The sequence below is a fragment of the Clinocottus analis genome, unplaced genomic scaffold (assembly GCF_023055335.1).
Source record: "Clinocottus analis isolate CAN_PGR_092001 unplaced genomic scaffold, fCliAna1.0.p SCAF_11, whole genome shotgun sequence".
In the NCBI taxonomy this organism is placed as follows: domain Eukaryota; kingdom Metazoa; phylum Chordata; class Actinopteri; order Perciformes; family Cottidae; genus Clinocottus; species Clinocottus analis.
Window position 1 is genome coordinate 19,311,409 of NW_027175832.1, and position 15,944 is coordinate 19,327,352.

Below are 15,944 nucleotides of genomic sequence, written 5' to 3' on the forward strand. Positions count from 1 at the left end.
CTCCAGCCGGCTGCTGCTGCTGCACCGAGGCCGTTAGCTTCCTGTTGGACTCTCCGTCACACTGACACGTTATCAGGCTGCTGAGATTACCCGCCGGGCTTCGCGTATTCTCATGCAAATAGCCCGGACCTGCCACTTAAAGCGCTCCGTTGCATGCCTGCCGGTTTCTCTCTCTCTCTCTTTCTCTCTCTCTCTCCGTTCTACTTCCTGTCTGTCTCTCTGGAGCTTTATTGACGATCAAACAGGCGTTCGTTTAGTTCAGCGAGGCCGCGGCTGCGCTCTGATCTCTGCACGGTCGCGTTATGTCACAATTAACCTCCGACGAAGACCGCGTCCGCTCTCAGATAGCTAATTCTGAAAGCACATGTTTCCTCCGTCCTCACTAAACTTCATCACTCTGACGTGGAGCTCCTCAAACAGACAACTTACCATGTTATCATTCTGTTTCGTGCATATAGAGCCTATATATATCTGCTTTGCTCAGTCAAAATGTCCCCAGCATGCTACCCAGCTAGCGTGCTAGCCTTTAAGATGCATTGCCTCTCGTGTGGACGTCGTCTCGTATTTCTTCCTCTGGTATCATTGCTGTCACGGCCGTCACAGATTAACAGACTGTCTCTGAAGGATGCCGGTGAAGCGGATCCACGTGTTTTTATATTTCTGCAACGTATGATGAGAGATGATGAGAGATGTTTTTCGATGCCGATGCCAGAACCCGGAAATGCCTTTCGAATATTGAGCCGAAAATGCTGAAATCAATGCGTCATCAAAATCTCACGGGAACGACTACAGGGAGAGCTTCTCACGCTCAAGTAGTTCAAGCAGTCGTATGAACCCCAAATTAGTTATAATACTTCAGAATTTTCTTGTGAAAAACATGTATATTTAAAAAAAAATCCCTTCAATAAAATATTTTGATCATAACTGTGGATATCATGCTTTTCGAGCGGTTTTCAACACGTTTAAAATGTGTGCTTGAGACCCCTCACCAAGGTCCCACATACTAATGACACTCCTAGTTGGAAAGAACAGGGCCTAAAGAACCCGAATCTGCAATAAAAAAACACAGAAAAACAAAGTGTTGGGTCATTCAAAGGTTTTTCAGGAAAAAAAAATGTGTAAATCGGTTCAGAAATGCAAAAAAGTTCAAAGTTTTATGAGAAAACTACATTTCCCAGCTTAAACAAAAAAATATCTCTGACGGTTTTGAGATCTTCTAGTTCAGTTTGAGTTATTTTTAGCTTCTGATGCTAATATTCTTTCCATTTAACATTTTGTTTGGCCAAAAAAAGATTAATTTGGATTCAGTTTTTTCCACTTTTCATCGTTTCATGCTTTACTTTTCCAGCGGTCGTGTTCAACTGACTTGTTTGATGATTTATTTCTACTAATGTCGTGAAACCCAGAGGACCTGAAGCGTATTACAGGACCTCCCAGACACTTATAGTGATGTTTATTCCACAAAAGGAAGCAAAACAAGATGTGAAACACTCTCCACGTGGTCTTTACATCCCCACATCTGTGTCACTATTCCCTCACCTGCATCCTTCTTCACTTCTTTCTCCCGTCGGCTGGTTTCCGTGCCAATGCGGCGCCGCGGCGCGGTGATTTAAAGTGACAGGCGTAAGACCGACAGTGTGCAGACAATCAGCCATCAGTTCACCTTTGATTACCTTCATCTCAGGTCTCCTGTCAGGCTGGACTCAGCGACTCTGTTCCCCTCTTTTTCCTTTTCCCCCCAGTCCAATCTTCGCGAGTAAAGGTCGGCGTGTCACTGCACACGTCTGTTAGTCAACAGCTGATCAGCTTTGGCCTTTACAGCTCTTTAAAGAGCAGCTCCAGCCAGCCAGCCAGCCGCCGCCGCCGCGCTCCTTCTCCTCAGACATTTACGAATTGCGACTAACACAGAACGTCCGGCTGTTGACCTTTTGAACTCACGCGATGAGGATGTGTGCCGCCACGTCACCGCCTCACACTTTCAATCCTGGAGAGTTCACGCGCTCGTCATCGCCGTCACGAAGAGGCCATCGCGAGGACAAGCTGTGTGCGTCGGCAGCGATGATGTTTGTTTGTTTGTCTCGGTGCACGCGGTTCAGACGCCGGCGCTGCGGCTCGGTTATCGGGCTCAAAACTGCGCCGGACGGACTCGTAAAAAGTAATTGGGTCGATCAACAAAAGGGTTCAATTTTGGGTGCATAAAGTTGCTTAATAGTTTCATCTTTTAGTACGCGATAAAACCATGGAGCTCGTTACATTTTACTGTGGGATTGACCGTTAGAAAATGTCATTTTATGCGTCGTCGGTTAACGTGGAAGCTTGAAGATGAAGATCAGAAACACGAGGGTTCCCCCTCTGGGGAGCATGAACACGAGCAGCGTATCTGCACTGCAGCTTTCAAAGATTTTCACAGAGCAAAGTGTTTGTGGAAACGTCTTCCTCGTGCCGTCACAGGTTGAAACGCTCCTCAGGGGACCATGAATACAACACGGCTGGTTTCACGACGCTCTGGCGAGTTGTTTAGTTTTTTTATTCTCTAAATACAACGTTCGGCTGGACCGACGTGTTCGGCGCTTCAACTTCTGGATCCGTGTATTGATGTAAAATATCGACCGCCATTATTTATGAATGGCTGTATTTCATATTTAACACCGTTGACTGATGGTTTCCCCTCTGGGGCAGCGAAGCTCAACAGTTACCGCTCGCTTTTATGTTTTTAAGCATTAATCCAGAATGAGGACAAGAAGATGGAGTCGACTAAATCAGCATTTCTGTTGGCTAATAACTTATATATACACATATACACATATATACATATATATACACAATGCTTCCGACATCTTGGTCATTGACTTCCGCTGAAATTAAAGAAAACTCAACTGTCTTCCTTAAAAGTCGAGTGGCATTTAAGCAGCTTTCAGTATGCTGACTCTGGCTCAAGCTTTATGGCGTGTGTGTGTGTGTGTGTGTGTGTGTGTTAGTTTGTGTGTGTGCACCAAGTGTGACGCTGGTCAACAGCCTCCTTCAGAATCTGCCCATATGGTGTTTAAGCTCTGAGTTGTCATTTTGGCTCAGCAAATTATTTTCCTATGCACACGCACACGCACATGCACGCACACACATGCACACACACACAGACACACACAGGCTACTGCATTTTTTGCATGTGTCTTTATTGTGCAGCAGCCCATTCAATCAAGACACAGTTTATCTGTCCAAGCAGACTTCTGTCAACAAACCCCTCGAATGCACACGCACACGCACACACACGCACACACACACACGCACACGCACACGCACACACACACACATTGACGACGCCTCGTGCGTCAGTATGAGGCCGTGATGCAACGTAACCGAGTGCATGGAGGAAAAGGTTTCAGGGGGAAAGTGCACATTTCTTCAATCGGTCCACTTCTCATCGATCGCCTCGTTTGTTCTCTGAAAACATCTCCGCCCGACGACCCGGAGCCCAACCAATCACAGCGCAGCTCTGTACGGGCGACATTTAACACGAAGGGTGAAACGCGATGCTGTCCAGAGGAAACGGTACCAGCTTCCTCATTCTGCGTCCTTAAAATCCCTCTAAACTCTTCCGACTTCTAAAAGTCTCTGCTTCATGTGTCAAAGCTGCATTCTCTCTCCTGACCACCAGGGGGCGACTCCTCTGGTTGTATAGAAGTCTATGCTTCATGTGTCAAAGCTGCATTCTCTCTCCTGACCACCAGGGGGCGACTCCTCTGGTTGTATGGAAGTCTTTGCTTCATGTGTTAAAGATGCATTCTCTCTCCTGACCACCAGGGGGAGACTCCTCTGGTTGTATAGAAGTCTATGCTTCATGTGTTTAAAGCTGCATTCTCTCTCCTGACCACCAGGGGGAGACTCCTCTGGTTGTATAGAAGTCTATGCTTCATGTGTTAAAGATGCATTCTCTCTCCTGACCACCAGGGGGAGACTCCTCTGGTTGTATAGAAGTCCATGCTTCATGTGTCAAAGCTGCATTCTCTCTCCTGACCACCAGGGGGTGACTCCTCTGGTTGTATAGAAGTCTATGCTTCATGTGTTAAAGCTGCATTCTCTCTCCTGACCACCAGGGGGCGACTCCTCTGGTTGTATAGAAGTCCATGCTTCATGTGTCAAAGCTGCATTCTCTCTCCTGACCACCAGGGGGCGACTCCTCTGGTTGTATAGAAGTCTACGCTTCTCTCACAAATATGTCTTTTTGATTCTTGTTTGTTTTATTTTATTTTGATGTTGCTTTGACGAGTGAAAGACCAAATAATTGTGTGTTATCTCGGGTGGATATGAAAATAAACACATTTTCGAAGCCACTGAGAGGCAGAAAGCAACATTTTCAGTCAGTTTAAGTTCCATAAAGTGGGATTTATATCCCGTTGTAAAGCTTTAAAATCACATTTCAAGGTGTTCTGCTGCGGCTCAATCAGTCCTCTTTCGCCTCTTTCTCTTTCATTCGGCTTTCGGAAACAGAAAAACGCGACCTTCGTTCAGAACGGAAGGTCAAGCGATGCAATTTCTGTTTCGCCGGAAATCTAACAGAAATCTAACACGTTACTTCTGCTGCTGGTTTCCTCTCTCCCTCCCTCCCCCCCTGCAGGAGCTGGAGGTTGGTCTCCTCTCACCTCCGACAGGTATCAGTGGCTGGAGGTCGACCTCGGCGAGCGCACCAGGATCACCGCCGTCGCGACGCAGGGCCGCTACGGCAGCTCCGATTGGCTGACGTCGTACCTGCTGATGTTCAGCGACACGGGGCACAACTGGAAGCAGTGCAGGCAGGAGGACAGTATCGGGGTGAGGTCATGTCTCCTCTTGCCCTTTAAGCACCTCCATTGTTTGTCCCGCGGCGCTCCAGCTACCCGGGACAGAAACGACCGAGTCATCGCGAGTTTATCTCTTCGTTTATAATGTATGAAGCGCTGCTGACTCGGCACACCTGTCGACAAAACACTTAAGCTGCCGATAGCGAACCGAGAGGCAGTCAAGTGGCGCCATTTAGTTTTATTTGTTTATTTTCCGTCTGGCCTTTTGTCTCTTTGACTTTTGGAAGAGATGTCGTGTTGATGTCGTCCATCACGGCTGCAGGTTCACGTGCCGGAGAGACATGAAGGAACAGGATGAAATACTAAATACTTCCTCCTCTCTCCTTGAGCGGTACTCAGTTTGTATAATATTATAAAGATAATAAAGTTACTCATGAATACACTTTATTTATACACTGTACTTTATACGCGAACGTGTATACATACTATCGTCCACATCCTCGTCCTCGTCCTCGTCCACGTCCACGTCCACGTCCACGTCCACGTCTTCGTCTACGTCTTCGTCTTCGTCCTCGTCTACGTCCTCGTCCTCGTCCACGTCCTCGTCCTCGTCTTCGTCTTCTTCCTCGTCCTCGTCCACGTCCTCGTCCTCCTCTACGTCCTCGTGCATGTCCTCGTCTTCGTCCTCGTCTACGTCCTCGTGCACGTCCTCGTCCTCGTCCTCGTCTTCGTCTTCTTCCTCGTCCTCGTCCACGTCCTCGTCCTCCTCTACGTCCTCGTCCTCGTCTTCGTCCTCGTCTACGTCCTCGTCCACGTCCTCGTGTACATCCTCGTCTACGTCCACGACCTCGTCTACGTCCTCGTCCTTGTCTACGTCCTCGTCCTCGTCCTCGTTTTCGTCCACGTCCTTGTCCTCGTTTTCGTTCTCGTTCTCGTCCTCGTCTACATCCTCGTCTACATCCTCGTCCTCGTCTACGTCCTCGTCTTCGTCCACGTCCTAGTCTACGTCCTAATCCTCATCCACGTCTTCGTTCTCGTCCACGTCTTCGTCTTCGTCTAAGTCCTCGTCCTGGTCCACGTCCTTGTCCTCGTCCTCGTCTACGTCCTTGTCTACATCCTCGTCCACGTTCTCGTCTTCGTCTTCGTCCTCGTCTACATCCTCGTCCTCGTCCTCGTCCTCGTCTTCGTCCTCGTCTTCATCCACGTCCTCGTCCACGTCCTCCCGCTTCCTGGTCCACGCAGAACTCTTCTTCTGCAGGTTTTTTTGGCCTTGCATTCGTCCCGTTGTGGACAAGCCTCAGGAATACCGAGCACTTTTTTAACCGAGATGAGTTACTTACTCTCCTTGTGAGCCTCATACCAAACACAACAGAAGAAGAAAAAAGTGTCATACTCCCCTTCAATTTGCATTGGGCATTAATAATCTCGGGGTAAAACCCACGTTAGTTACAGTCAGAGGAGCTTTTGATTGGAAGTAGAGGCCGAGGCAATTTCCCGGCTAATCTCAGCGCTGAGGATCGGACCGGAGGACGACTCCCCGCGGCTTAAAGACATGTTGATCTGACACTCGGCAGAAAACTGGCGTTTCAAAGTGTTTCCCACCAAAACTTCTGTGCATGAGTCAGCGGAGCTTACAGAGTCTTCTCGAGTGAGAAAGTCAGATGTCGGAGCTGTTGGATCATACTGTGCTTCTGAGAGGACGAAGGACGGAGGAAATATCTTGTTTTATTCCCCCCCACCCGCCCAGAGGGCTAAGGGTGCTTGAAAATATAGCAATCCATCTTTTCTTCATAGTCTCCCTCATCTTTATGGGTTTGTTTCCTCTTGCCTGGAGCGCTATAGGATGAACTGATCTCTTTCACTTTTCCAAGTTCTTCTCAAATTGTCCTTCCTCCCTTTTATATTTCCTCCTCCTCCTCGTTTTCTGCCACCGCCGCTCACCTCCCTCTTACTCTCACACCCGTCTTTCTTCCCCCGTCGTTTTGTCCCCCGCCGCCATTGATACCTTTGATGCGATCTCCTACTGTCTCTTTCTCCACGTCTTCATTCACGGGTAATCTCTCTCATCGTGTCTCTTTCACTTCCTCTGCTCGTCAAAGGGAAGGTGTTGACGTTATCTCGTTACAGTTGAAGGGCCTGCTGATTGGCCCGGAGAGGAGGCTGTAACTGTCACAGCGCTAATGTATCAGCTCAGGGTTTAAACTATGAAAAAATGAATGTTTTGAGTTAAAAAAAATAAAAATTATGCATTGAAAAGTCAGAACAATGAGATATAAATAGTAAATTAGGTGATATATGAGATTTAAGTCATAGTTTAGCTTAAAAAAGTCAAAATTCTTGGTGAAATAGAAACAAAATTATCCGTTATAATGTCAAAATGATGATAACTCAAAATGATGTGATAGAAAATATGAGTATGAGTATGAAAGTAAAAAAATGTCATTGTTTCAGTATATTTTTTTGCAAATATTGCAATCAAGGACTTAGTTTTTAACCTTATATTTAATAAAGTTTGATTAACAAACAGCACACACTTGTATTTCACAGTTTAAAACACAGTGTTTTCCACACAGCAACGCTGCAGGTATATAATGAACAAGTCCTCACGGTGTGTGTGTGTGTGTGTGTGTGTGTGTGTTTCAGTCTTTTCCAGGCAACAGCAATGCAGACAGCGTGGTTCAGTACAAACTGCAGCAGCCGGCGATCGCTCGCTTCCTCCGGCTCGTCCCTCTGGACTGGAACCCCAGCGGGAGGATCGGACTCCGGCTGGAGGCCTACGGGTGTCCTTACAGTGAGGCTTTCTGTTCTTTACCGGCCGAGCGGACTCTCCAGAGATGTTGCTCAGCTAAAAACAGCCTCTGGACGCGGGAAACAACCAGGCGACAAACTCTGGTTCTGCTGAATGTAAAGGCGACGCAAAAGTATCTTAAAACCTTCAATCTCTCTCCTGACCACCAGGGGGCGACTCCTCTGGTTGTATAGAAGAATATGCTTCATGTTTTAAAGCTGCGTTCTCTCTCCTGACCACCAGGGGGCGACTCCTCTGGTTGTATAGAAGAATATGCTTCATGTTTTAAAGCTGCATTCTCTCTCCTGACCACCAGGGGGCGACTCCTCTGGTTGTATAGAAGTCTATGCTTCATGTGTTAAAGCTGCACTCTCTCTCCTGACCACCAGGGGGTGACTGCTCAGGTTGTATAGAAGTCTGTACTTCATGTGCTAAAGCTGCCTTCTCTCTCCTGACCACCAGGGGGCGACTCCTTTGATTGTATAGAAGAATATAGTTCACGTTTTAAAGCTGCGTTCTCTCTTCTGACCACCAGGGGGCGATTCCTCTGGTTGTATAGAAGAATATGGTTCATGTTTTAAAGCTGCATTCTCTCTTCTGACCACCAGGGGGCGATTCCTCTGGTTGTATAGAAGTCTACGCTTCATGTGTTAAAGCTGCATTCTCTCTTCTGACCACCAGGGGGCGACTCCTCTGGTTGTATAGAAGTATATGGTTCATGTTTTAAAGCTGCATTCTCTCCGGAGAAATGGAGTTAGCGTGGAAAACCTAGCGACGACAAATCACTGCAGCTAAATCAGACAAGGTCCTAACATCGCACCGATCGATATATAACACATTTAATCTGGTGGAAAAAAAAAGAAACACTCGTTTACACGTCGCACCGATTGTTGTTTATGTCTTTACCCACGGACACAAAGAACAACAAATGCTCCCCGGCCGCCTTTTCTTGGAAGCATTTCCATTTTTCAGTAACTACTTAACGCTCTCATCTCTGGTTTCAACACTGAAAACAACACGTAGCGGATTCTTGCTCAACACAATGACGCCAACAATAAACACACATCCCACACACAGAATAACATATGTTCTGACTCACACTACAGTTGAATTTATTTTAGTTATTGCTCCAAGAAAAGAAGAAAAAAAAATCTGTTTTATTTGAGTCAATAAACATAATGTGTAGGAATTGATTCATCTTTGGAAAAAAAGAAGCAAATACAACAATTACAAGCTTAGGATGAGCATCACTCTACATACATTACATCTGCACTGAATATGACTCATCCTCATCTTCTTCATCCGCTTGCAGAAGCAGGTCTTTGTGATATTGTGTGTCCTCTCAGCGTTCGTTCCCTGCTGTGTCTTTGCCCTCATTTCTGTCCACACAGCTGGTTTTTCACTGTATTGTCCCTCGTTAAAAAACACAGACACCACACGCATGCAAACAAATCCACACATTTACATACATGCTCAAATGCATTTATCAAACAGTGCATATTAATGTGCAAACAGGATTTCCCTTCAGGCTGTGTGTCGTATTTCTATCCACTCTGTGTTATTTCTGGTTCCTCCTTTTATAAGAAGGACTGGAAGCTTTGACAATAGTACTTTTGTTTTGAAACATCTAATTCAAACCTAAGTATGTATTAAGTATGTATATTTTATATCCAGTGTTTCTAGCAGAATTAGGAGATGGTGTCGCATGTGTTTGCGTGCGGAAGAAGGCACACCCACGCTTTCCTAAACGAATTATGGGAAACACTGATATTATAAATGAATTATCTCTTCATCAGACTGTTTTTTTTTTTCAACAAGAACGAGAGTCCATAGCCGTGCTTGAAGCGCTGTGAGGCACCGTGGTGCTTTGAGCTAAATGCTAACGTCAGCATCATAGAAAAAGAACCGCTAGTACGGATGTTCACATTTAAATAAACGCGGCAAACATTTTCATGCGTAGCGTCGCCATTGCGACAGCGATAGTTAACTTTTAGATGAATTTAAATGGACTTACGGTGAGACGCTACTCACTGAGTGAGCTAGCTAACTGGCGGTCAGCTGGCTAGTTAGCTAGCTCGCTAACTCCACCACACTTTGATGCTATGCCGGTTCTAGAAGACGAGCCGAGTGGCGAGATGGAGGTCATCTTCACCATGTAACTAAACAACAATAACCTTTCTTTGTTTTTTGTTGACAAATGACCAACAATTCAATCTCCGCTCTACTTCTAAAGTCAGCATGCTAACGTGCTCACGATGCTACGTTTGCTTGTTAGCACTGAACACAGCTTAAGGTAAATGTAAAGGGCTTTCGTTTTGCAATTATGAGTTTTTCTAAAGTTAAGGGGTCACCAAAGTTAATTGATTTCATCCTCTGGGGACCAAGAAAGTCTGTAGATTTTGTTCATTTCCTGTAAACATTAGTAGAATTAACAGATTCATCAGAGAAAGTTATGCCTCCAGTTTCATATTTTGGAAAGATAACTAAACAATTGGCTTAACGTCCAGTTGATAACCGAATATCGAGTGTGGTTTCTTGCCCTTGTCCTCATGTGGCCTCGATATACTTCACACATGTAGAGGTCCAGATGCACGCCGATGCTAATAACACTCCCAGCATCAATTAATTATATTAGCTCCCAGAGTGGAAATATGATTTATGATAAAAAACACATTTTGTGGCCCTTAAAACTGTGTGTCCCCACTGGAAGAAGATGGATTACAGGGACACATTAAAACAAGATGGATTTTGATAAATAGCCTGCAGCGGTTTGGAAATATCCTCAAGTTATCTGAGGGCACAGCAGAAATGTTTTACTGCGATGTGTTTATCAGTCGGCGTGACGGTTGGCGGAGGATCCGCCTGGTTTTCCCGGTGGTGAACTAATGTGGCGTGTGCAGCAGATTCCTCCTTGCAAACAACAAACGCAGCACACTGGAGGGAGCTGAAATAAAGCCGCTGGCAGTGAGCTGGTGACTGTTAACCGCAGTGTGAAGAAATGTTCTGTATCGGTGCGTCTTGGATCTCGTGTTGACCTTTAATCGATCAGCGTGGAGGATGCGTGTGTTTAACGCAGTGTACAGTTGTGTTTGTCAGGAAAGCAACAGGTTAAAAGATCGTAGGAGGACGACGTAAAGGTCAGGGAGGTTTTAATGCTTCGCCTTTTGCATTTTTTTTGTGCTCGATTATTCTTTTTGAGATGTGTGAAGAGTCAAAGCTTTTATTCTGAAAGTGGAATATTTTTCAGGATGGAGCAGAAGTTATTCTCCTTCTCCTCCTCCTCGTCCTTCTCCTCCCCCTTGTTCTTCTTCTTCCCGTTGTTCTTCTCCTTCTCCTCCGCCGTCTCCTTCTCCTTCTTTTCCTCCTTCTCCTCCCCTTCTTCTTCTCGTTCTTCTCTTTCTTCTTCTCCTCCTCCTCCTCTATCTTTTTCTTCTTCTTCTTCTTCTCATTGTTCTTCTCCTTCTTCTCTTCTGCCGTCTCCTTCTCCTCCTCCTTCTCCTTCTTCTCTTCATCTCCTCCTCCTTCTTCTCCTCCCCCGTCTTCTTCTCCTTGTTCTCCTTCTTCTCTTCTTCTCCTCCCCCGTCTTCTTCTCCTTGTTCTCCTTCTTCTCTTCTTCTCCTCCCCCGTCTTCTTCTCCTTGTTCTCCTTCTCTTCTTCTCCTCCCCCTTCTTCTTGTTCTCCCTCTTCTCCTCTGCTGTCTCCTTCTTCTCTTCTTCTTCTCTTCTTCCTTCTCCTCCCCTTTTTCTTCTTCTCGTTCTTCTCGTTCTTCTCCTCCGCCGTCTCCTTCTCCTTCTTCTTCTCCTTCCCCCTGTCCTTCTCCTTCATCTCGTCCTCCTTCTTCTCCTTTTTCTTCACCTCCTTCTTCAAAGTTGCTGTAAAGTAAAGACACAAACGATTAATGTTCTCGCTCCACGACGTGTCGGACCGTCGGGGGAATTACGATCAGATAAAAACATCTGCTACTCGGATGAAACATAATCTGGGACCGGACGGCTTGTTAGCTCGTACACGGAGACGCGAAGAGGACTTAACGTCTCTCACGATGAAGATGATGATGACTCGGGGCTCTGCAGCTTCATCTCGCCGCTCTGCAAATCAGCAGAAAGAAGAAAAAAAATGCAGCGGACAATCCAACAACGGCATCGCTGCGAGCAAAAGTGACTGCGTGCGAGTAAAACACTCGGCGAGGTCATTAAAAACAAAGAAGTTCAAGTCAGAGGCTGAAGGAAATCGATTACTGGCTCTTTTACCTTTTTAGTTTTTGTCACGAATTTCGTATTTGCGGTCCATTATTTACAGAACACACACCCGACACACACTGCTGGCCTCAAGCTGATCCCAAATCCCCGTCGAGCAAGTGGGACCCGGCGGTGAAATGTAATAATGGAAAGTGATGAATTGAGTCTTATGCACTCTGCTGGGATCATATGAGTGTCAATATCAATATGTGATGTCAACCAATATCACATCAAACCACATTAAAGTCAAGATGTGGGAGCATTGTGTGTGTTTGGTGTACAGCAGTGACTGACACATATTAAATTAAAATGCCTGGAGGCGGTGGGCGTGGTCATTGTGAAGCTGCTGTCTTTGACTCCTCTTCAGTCTTTTTCTTCTTCTTCTCTCTTCCAGCCTCCGATGTCGTGAGCCTGGACGGCGGCGGCAGCGGTCTGGTGTCCAGGTTGAGCCCCGGGCCGCGCCGGGCGTCCAGAGAGGTCGTGACCCTGAAGTTCAAAACCCAGAGGAATTCTGGGACGCTGCTGCACGCAGAGGGAGAGGGAGGACTCGGCCTCAGTCTGGAGCTGGAGCGAGGGAAGCTGCTGCTGCTGCTCAGGCGAGGTACAACGCAAGGCGCTGGCGTCTGGACGCTGACATCTATTCCTACTGATATTCACTCCTCAAAAAGCTGCAGAAATACTAGATTCATCTGCAAGGAGAGGAGCGCATGAGCCAATACCTTTACCAGGATACATGGGAGGCTTTTAGAGCTGATATTGTGGAAAATACAAATTAGTACAACACAATACATCCAAAACCCTCCTCATCAACCTCTTCATTCAGATGAAAACACTGTGGGACGCACATGCAACTCAAATATACAAGAAGAAGATTTGTGAAATGCATTAAGAGACAAAATGTAACAGCATTTAAAAAGCATCTAATTCTTCATCAATATGCACAACCCTAGAAAAACCCTAAAAATAGTGACATCATCGCTAACGTCGGGTATATTTTACCCGATATAATGCGTCTTCTCATCAAAATGTATTCAAATACAACAATGCAAACAACATTGAAGTACTAGTATTATTTGTTTACCCTGTTGAACTTCTCTTAAAACAATAAACCCGATTTTTGAGCCGTGATTATAAATATAAATAATGGAGCTGTGAACTTGTTCTTCGGTCCACATGTTCCTGGGACATGTGAGCCTCATCCTGTGAAGGAAAAGTCTCCCTTCAATGTTAAAACCTTTTCACCCTCCATCATTAACGTCGAGTGAAAATCACCAAGAATCAGCCGACGTTGGTGATGATCAGGAGATAAATGTCATGAAGAGACATCGTGTTCGTTGGAGAACGTCTGTGTGAGGTCGATAAAAGCCCCGAGACGACTTTAAGTAGACTTCTGGTGGTGGTCGCGTGGGATGGACGACGCGCACGCTGCCGCCTGATTGGTTTAAATCTCGGCCGCCGCTGCGTCTCCAGTCTCGTTGCAGACGTGATGGATGGTACCCGCTCACTGCAGCATGTGCTGGAGACATGATGCATGGCTTACAGAGGGGGTGTGTGTGTGTGTGTGTGTGTGTGTGTGTGTGTGTGTGTGTTAAACCAGAGGCCGCCATGCTGAATCATCACCATATGGCTCAACTCTCATCAGAAAACCCATCTGGCTGCTGAAATACTTTCTTTATCCGTCCATTCATCCCTCCATCCCTCCCTCTCCATCGCTCTCTGCATTTCATATCTCCCAAAAGTCAGTCGCTCAGACCGTCACTGAAAACAACAAACAGACTCTTCTTCTTCTTCTTCTTCTTCTTCTTCTTCTTCTTCTTCTTCTTCTTCTTCTTCTTCTTCTTCTTATTCCTCTGACTCTCTGTTTCTTCTGTCCTTTCTGCTGTAATTACTGTTCTTGTCTCTATAGATCTCAGTGCTATATATATATATATATATATATATATATATATATATATATATATATATATATATATATATATATATATATTTCCCACATCAGAAGAACGCTCTTTATTCTGTCGCTGACGCTGTGATGTTCCCTCCATCAGCTAATCTTTTCTGTCGTCCTCTTCCTTCTTATGAGTCTCCATGTTTTGAAGATGCCAAAACAACTCGTGGTCTTTTTCTCCTCCGTGTCCGTGAGCCTTTTTCTGTTCTGTGTCCTTCATCTCTCTCTCTCTCTCTCTCTCTCTCTCTCTCTCTCTCTCTCTCTCTCGTTCTGCAGGAGTTTTTTGTATGTTCCACATTGTGTGATTCAGGTCGTCATCGTGAGCTCAGCTCTGTTAACACGAACACCTCCAGGTCTTCAACATTTCTGCACACGTGTACATCAACGTAACCGTGTGTTAACGCGGGAGGTTGGTTAACACAATAACAAAGGTGGGAGAGACCGGACAGTTTGTGGTCGTGCCAAACAAATAGAAATCAAGAAAACAAAACTAGGCCTGGCTAACTACCTCTGGCAACAAAACAAACAAAATGGCCGCTCTAGCTTCTCTAAAAATGACCCAATGTTCTAGACACGACGCGCTCTTTCAGACAAATCCCTCTCACAAACAAACCCTCTCACAAACAAACCCTCTCACAAACAAACCCTCTCACAGACAAACCCTCTCACAGACAAACCCTCTCACAGACAAACCCTCTCATAAACAAACCCTCTCACAAACAAACCCTCTCACAAACAAACCCTCTCACAAACAAACCCTCTCATAAACAAACCCTCTCACAAACAAACCCTCTCACAAGTAAACCCTCTCACAAGTAGACCCTCTCACAAGTAAACCCTCTCACAAACAAACCCTCTCACAAGTAAACCCTCTCACAAGTAGACCCTCTCACAAGTAAACCCTCTCATAAACAAACCCTCTCACAAATAGACCCTCTCATAAACAAACCCTCTCACAAACAAACCCTCTCACAAGTAAACCCTCTCAGAAACAAACCCTCTCACAAACAAACCCTCTCACAAACAAACCCTCTCACAAACAAACCCTCTCACAAGTAAACCCTTTCACAAATAGACCCTCTCACAAGTAAACCCTCTCACAAATAAACCCTCTCACAAGTAAACCCTCTCACAAACAAACCCTCTCATAAACAAACCCTCTCACAAACAAACCCTCTCACAAACAAACCCTCTCACAAATAAACCCTCTCACAAGTAAGCCCTCTCACAAGTAAACCCTCTCACAAATAAACCCTCTCACAAATAAACCCTCTCACAAGTAAGCCCTCTCACAAGTAAACCCTCTCACAAACAAACCCTCTCACAAACAAACCCTCTCATAAACATACCCTCTCATAAACAAACCCTCTCATAAACAAACCCTCTCACAAACAAGCCCTCTCTTTCTGCATCATCAGACATTCATGTGTCCATCATCTTCACACTTCCTCTCCTCCTCTCTTTGAAGTCGGCGTCGTCGCTCCCTGAAGATCGTCTAATACATTTTTAATATCTCGCCGCGTGGAGCGTCGCTCTCTCTCAGCGAAAAAAAAAAGAGAAAAGTTTTCGGTTCTTTCTGGGGACGGATCCAGTTGTTTGGACCCGCCGGTGCTCATCAATCATTAACGCCGCCTCGCTGTTTGCCGAGGCGGCGCCGCGGATGTTTGCCGTCGGTTCCCCTAACGAGCCGAGAGAGGCGACCCCGCTGTGATCGTCCCCGTGGGACAACGAGACGAAGAGAGGCTGCCGGGAAGAAGCGGGTCAGATGATGAGAAACAAACAAACAAACAAACAAACGGGTCAGAAAACACAACAGGACTAAAATAAGACGATACGAGCTGCGGATACTTCTCAAGAAGTCTTCAGAACAACAGACACGAGTCAAACAACATGGAATGGAAACAAGTACAAGAGTTTCACTTTTTCATCCCATCTCATCATCTGCATCCTTGCCTCCTCGTCTCCTTCATCCTCCCTCGCCCCTCCTTCTTTACGCCTCCTTCACTCTCTGTGACCTCCTCACCTCCTTGTCACCGGACTTTCTCCTGATCTTCTTTGTCTTCTCCTCCTTCTTTTCTCCTTTCACCTCAACGTCCTTTTCCATCTTTGTTACCTCCTCTTCCTCCTCCTCTTCCTCACCATCCTTCTCATTCTCCTCCTCCTCTTCCTCACCATCCTTCTCATTCTCCTCACCC

General features: G+C 45.9%; 1 protein-coding gene across 4 annotated transcripts in view; it reads left to right on the top strand.

Annotated features, from left to right (window-relative positions):
• LOC137805410 (contactin-associated protein-like 4) overlaps positions 1-15,944 on the top strand; it is a 76,033-nt gene that overhangs the window by 17,993 nt on the left and 42,096 nt on the right. For all 4 annotated transcript variants that reach the window (XM_068605323.1, XM_068605349.1, XM_068605341.1 and 1 more), the window contains exons 3-5: positions 4,613-4,806; positions 7,419-7,566; positions 12,196-12,402. In XM_068605323.1, the coding sequence (XP_068461424.1) occupies positions 4,613-4,806; positions 7,419-7,566; positions 12,196-12,402 (549 nt within the window). The remainder of the gene's footprint in view (positions 1-4,612; positions 4,807-7,418; positions 7,567-12,195; positions 12,403-15,944) is intronic.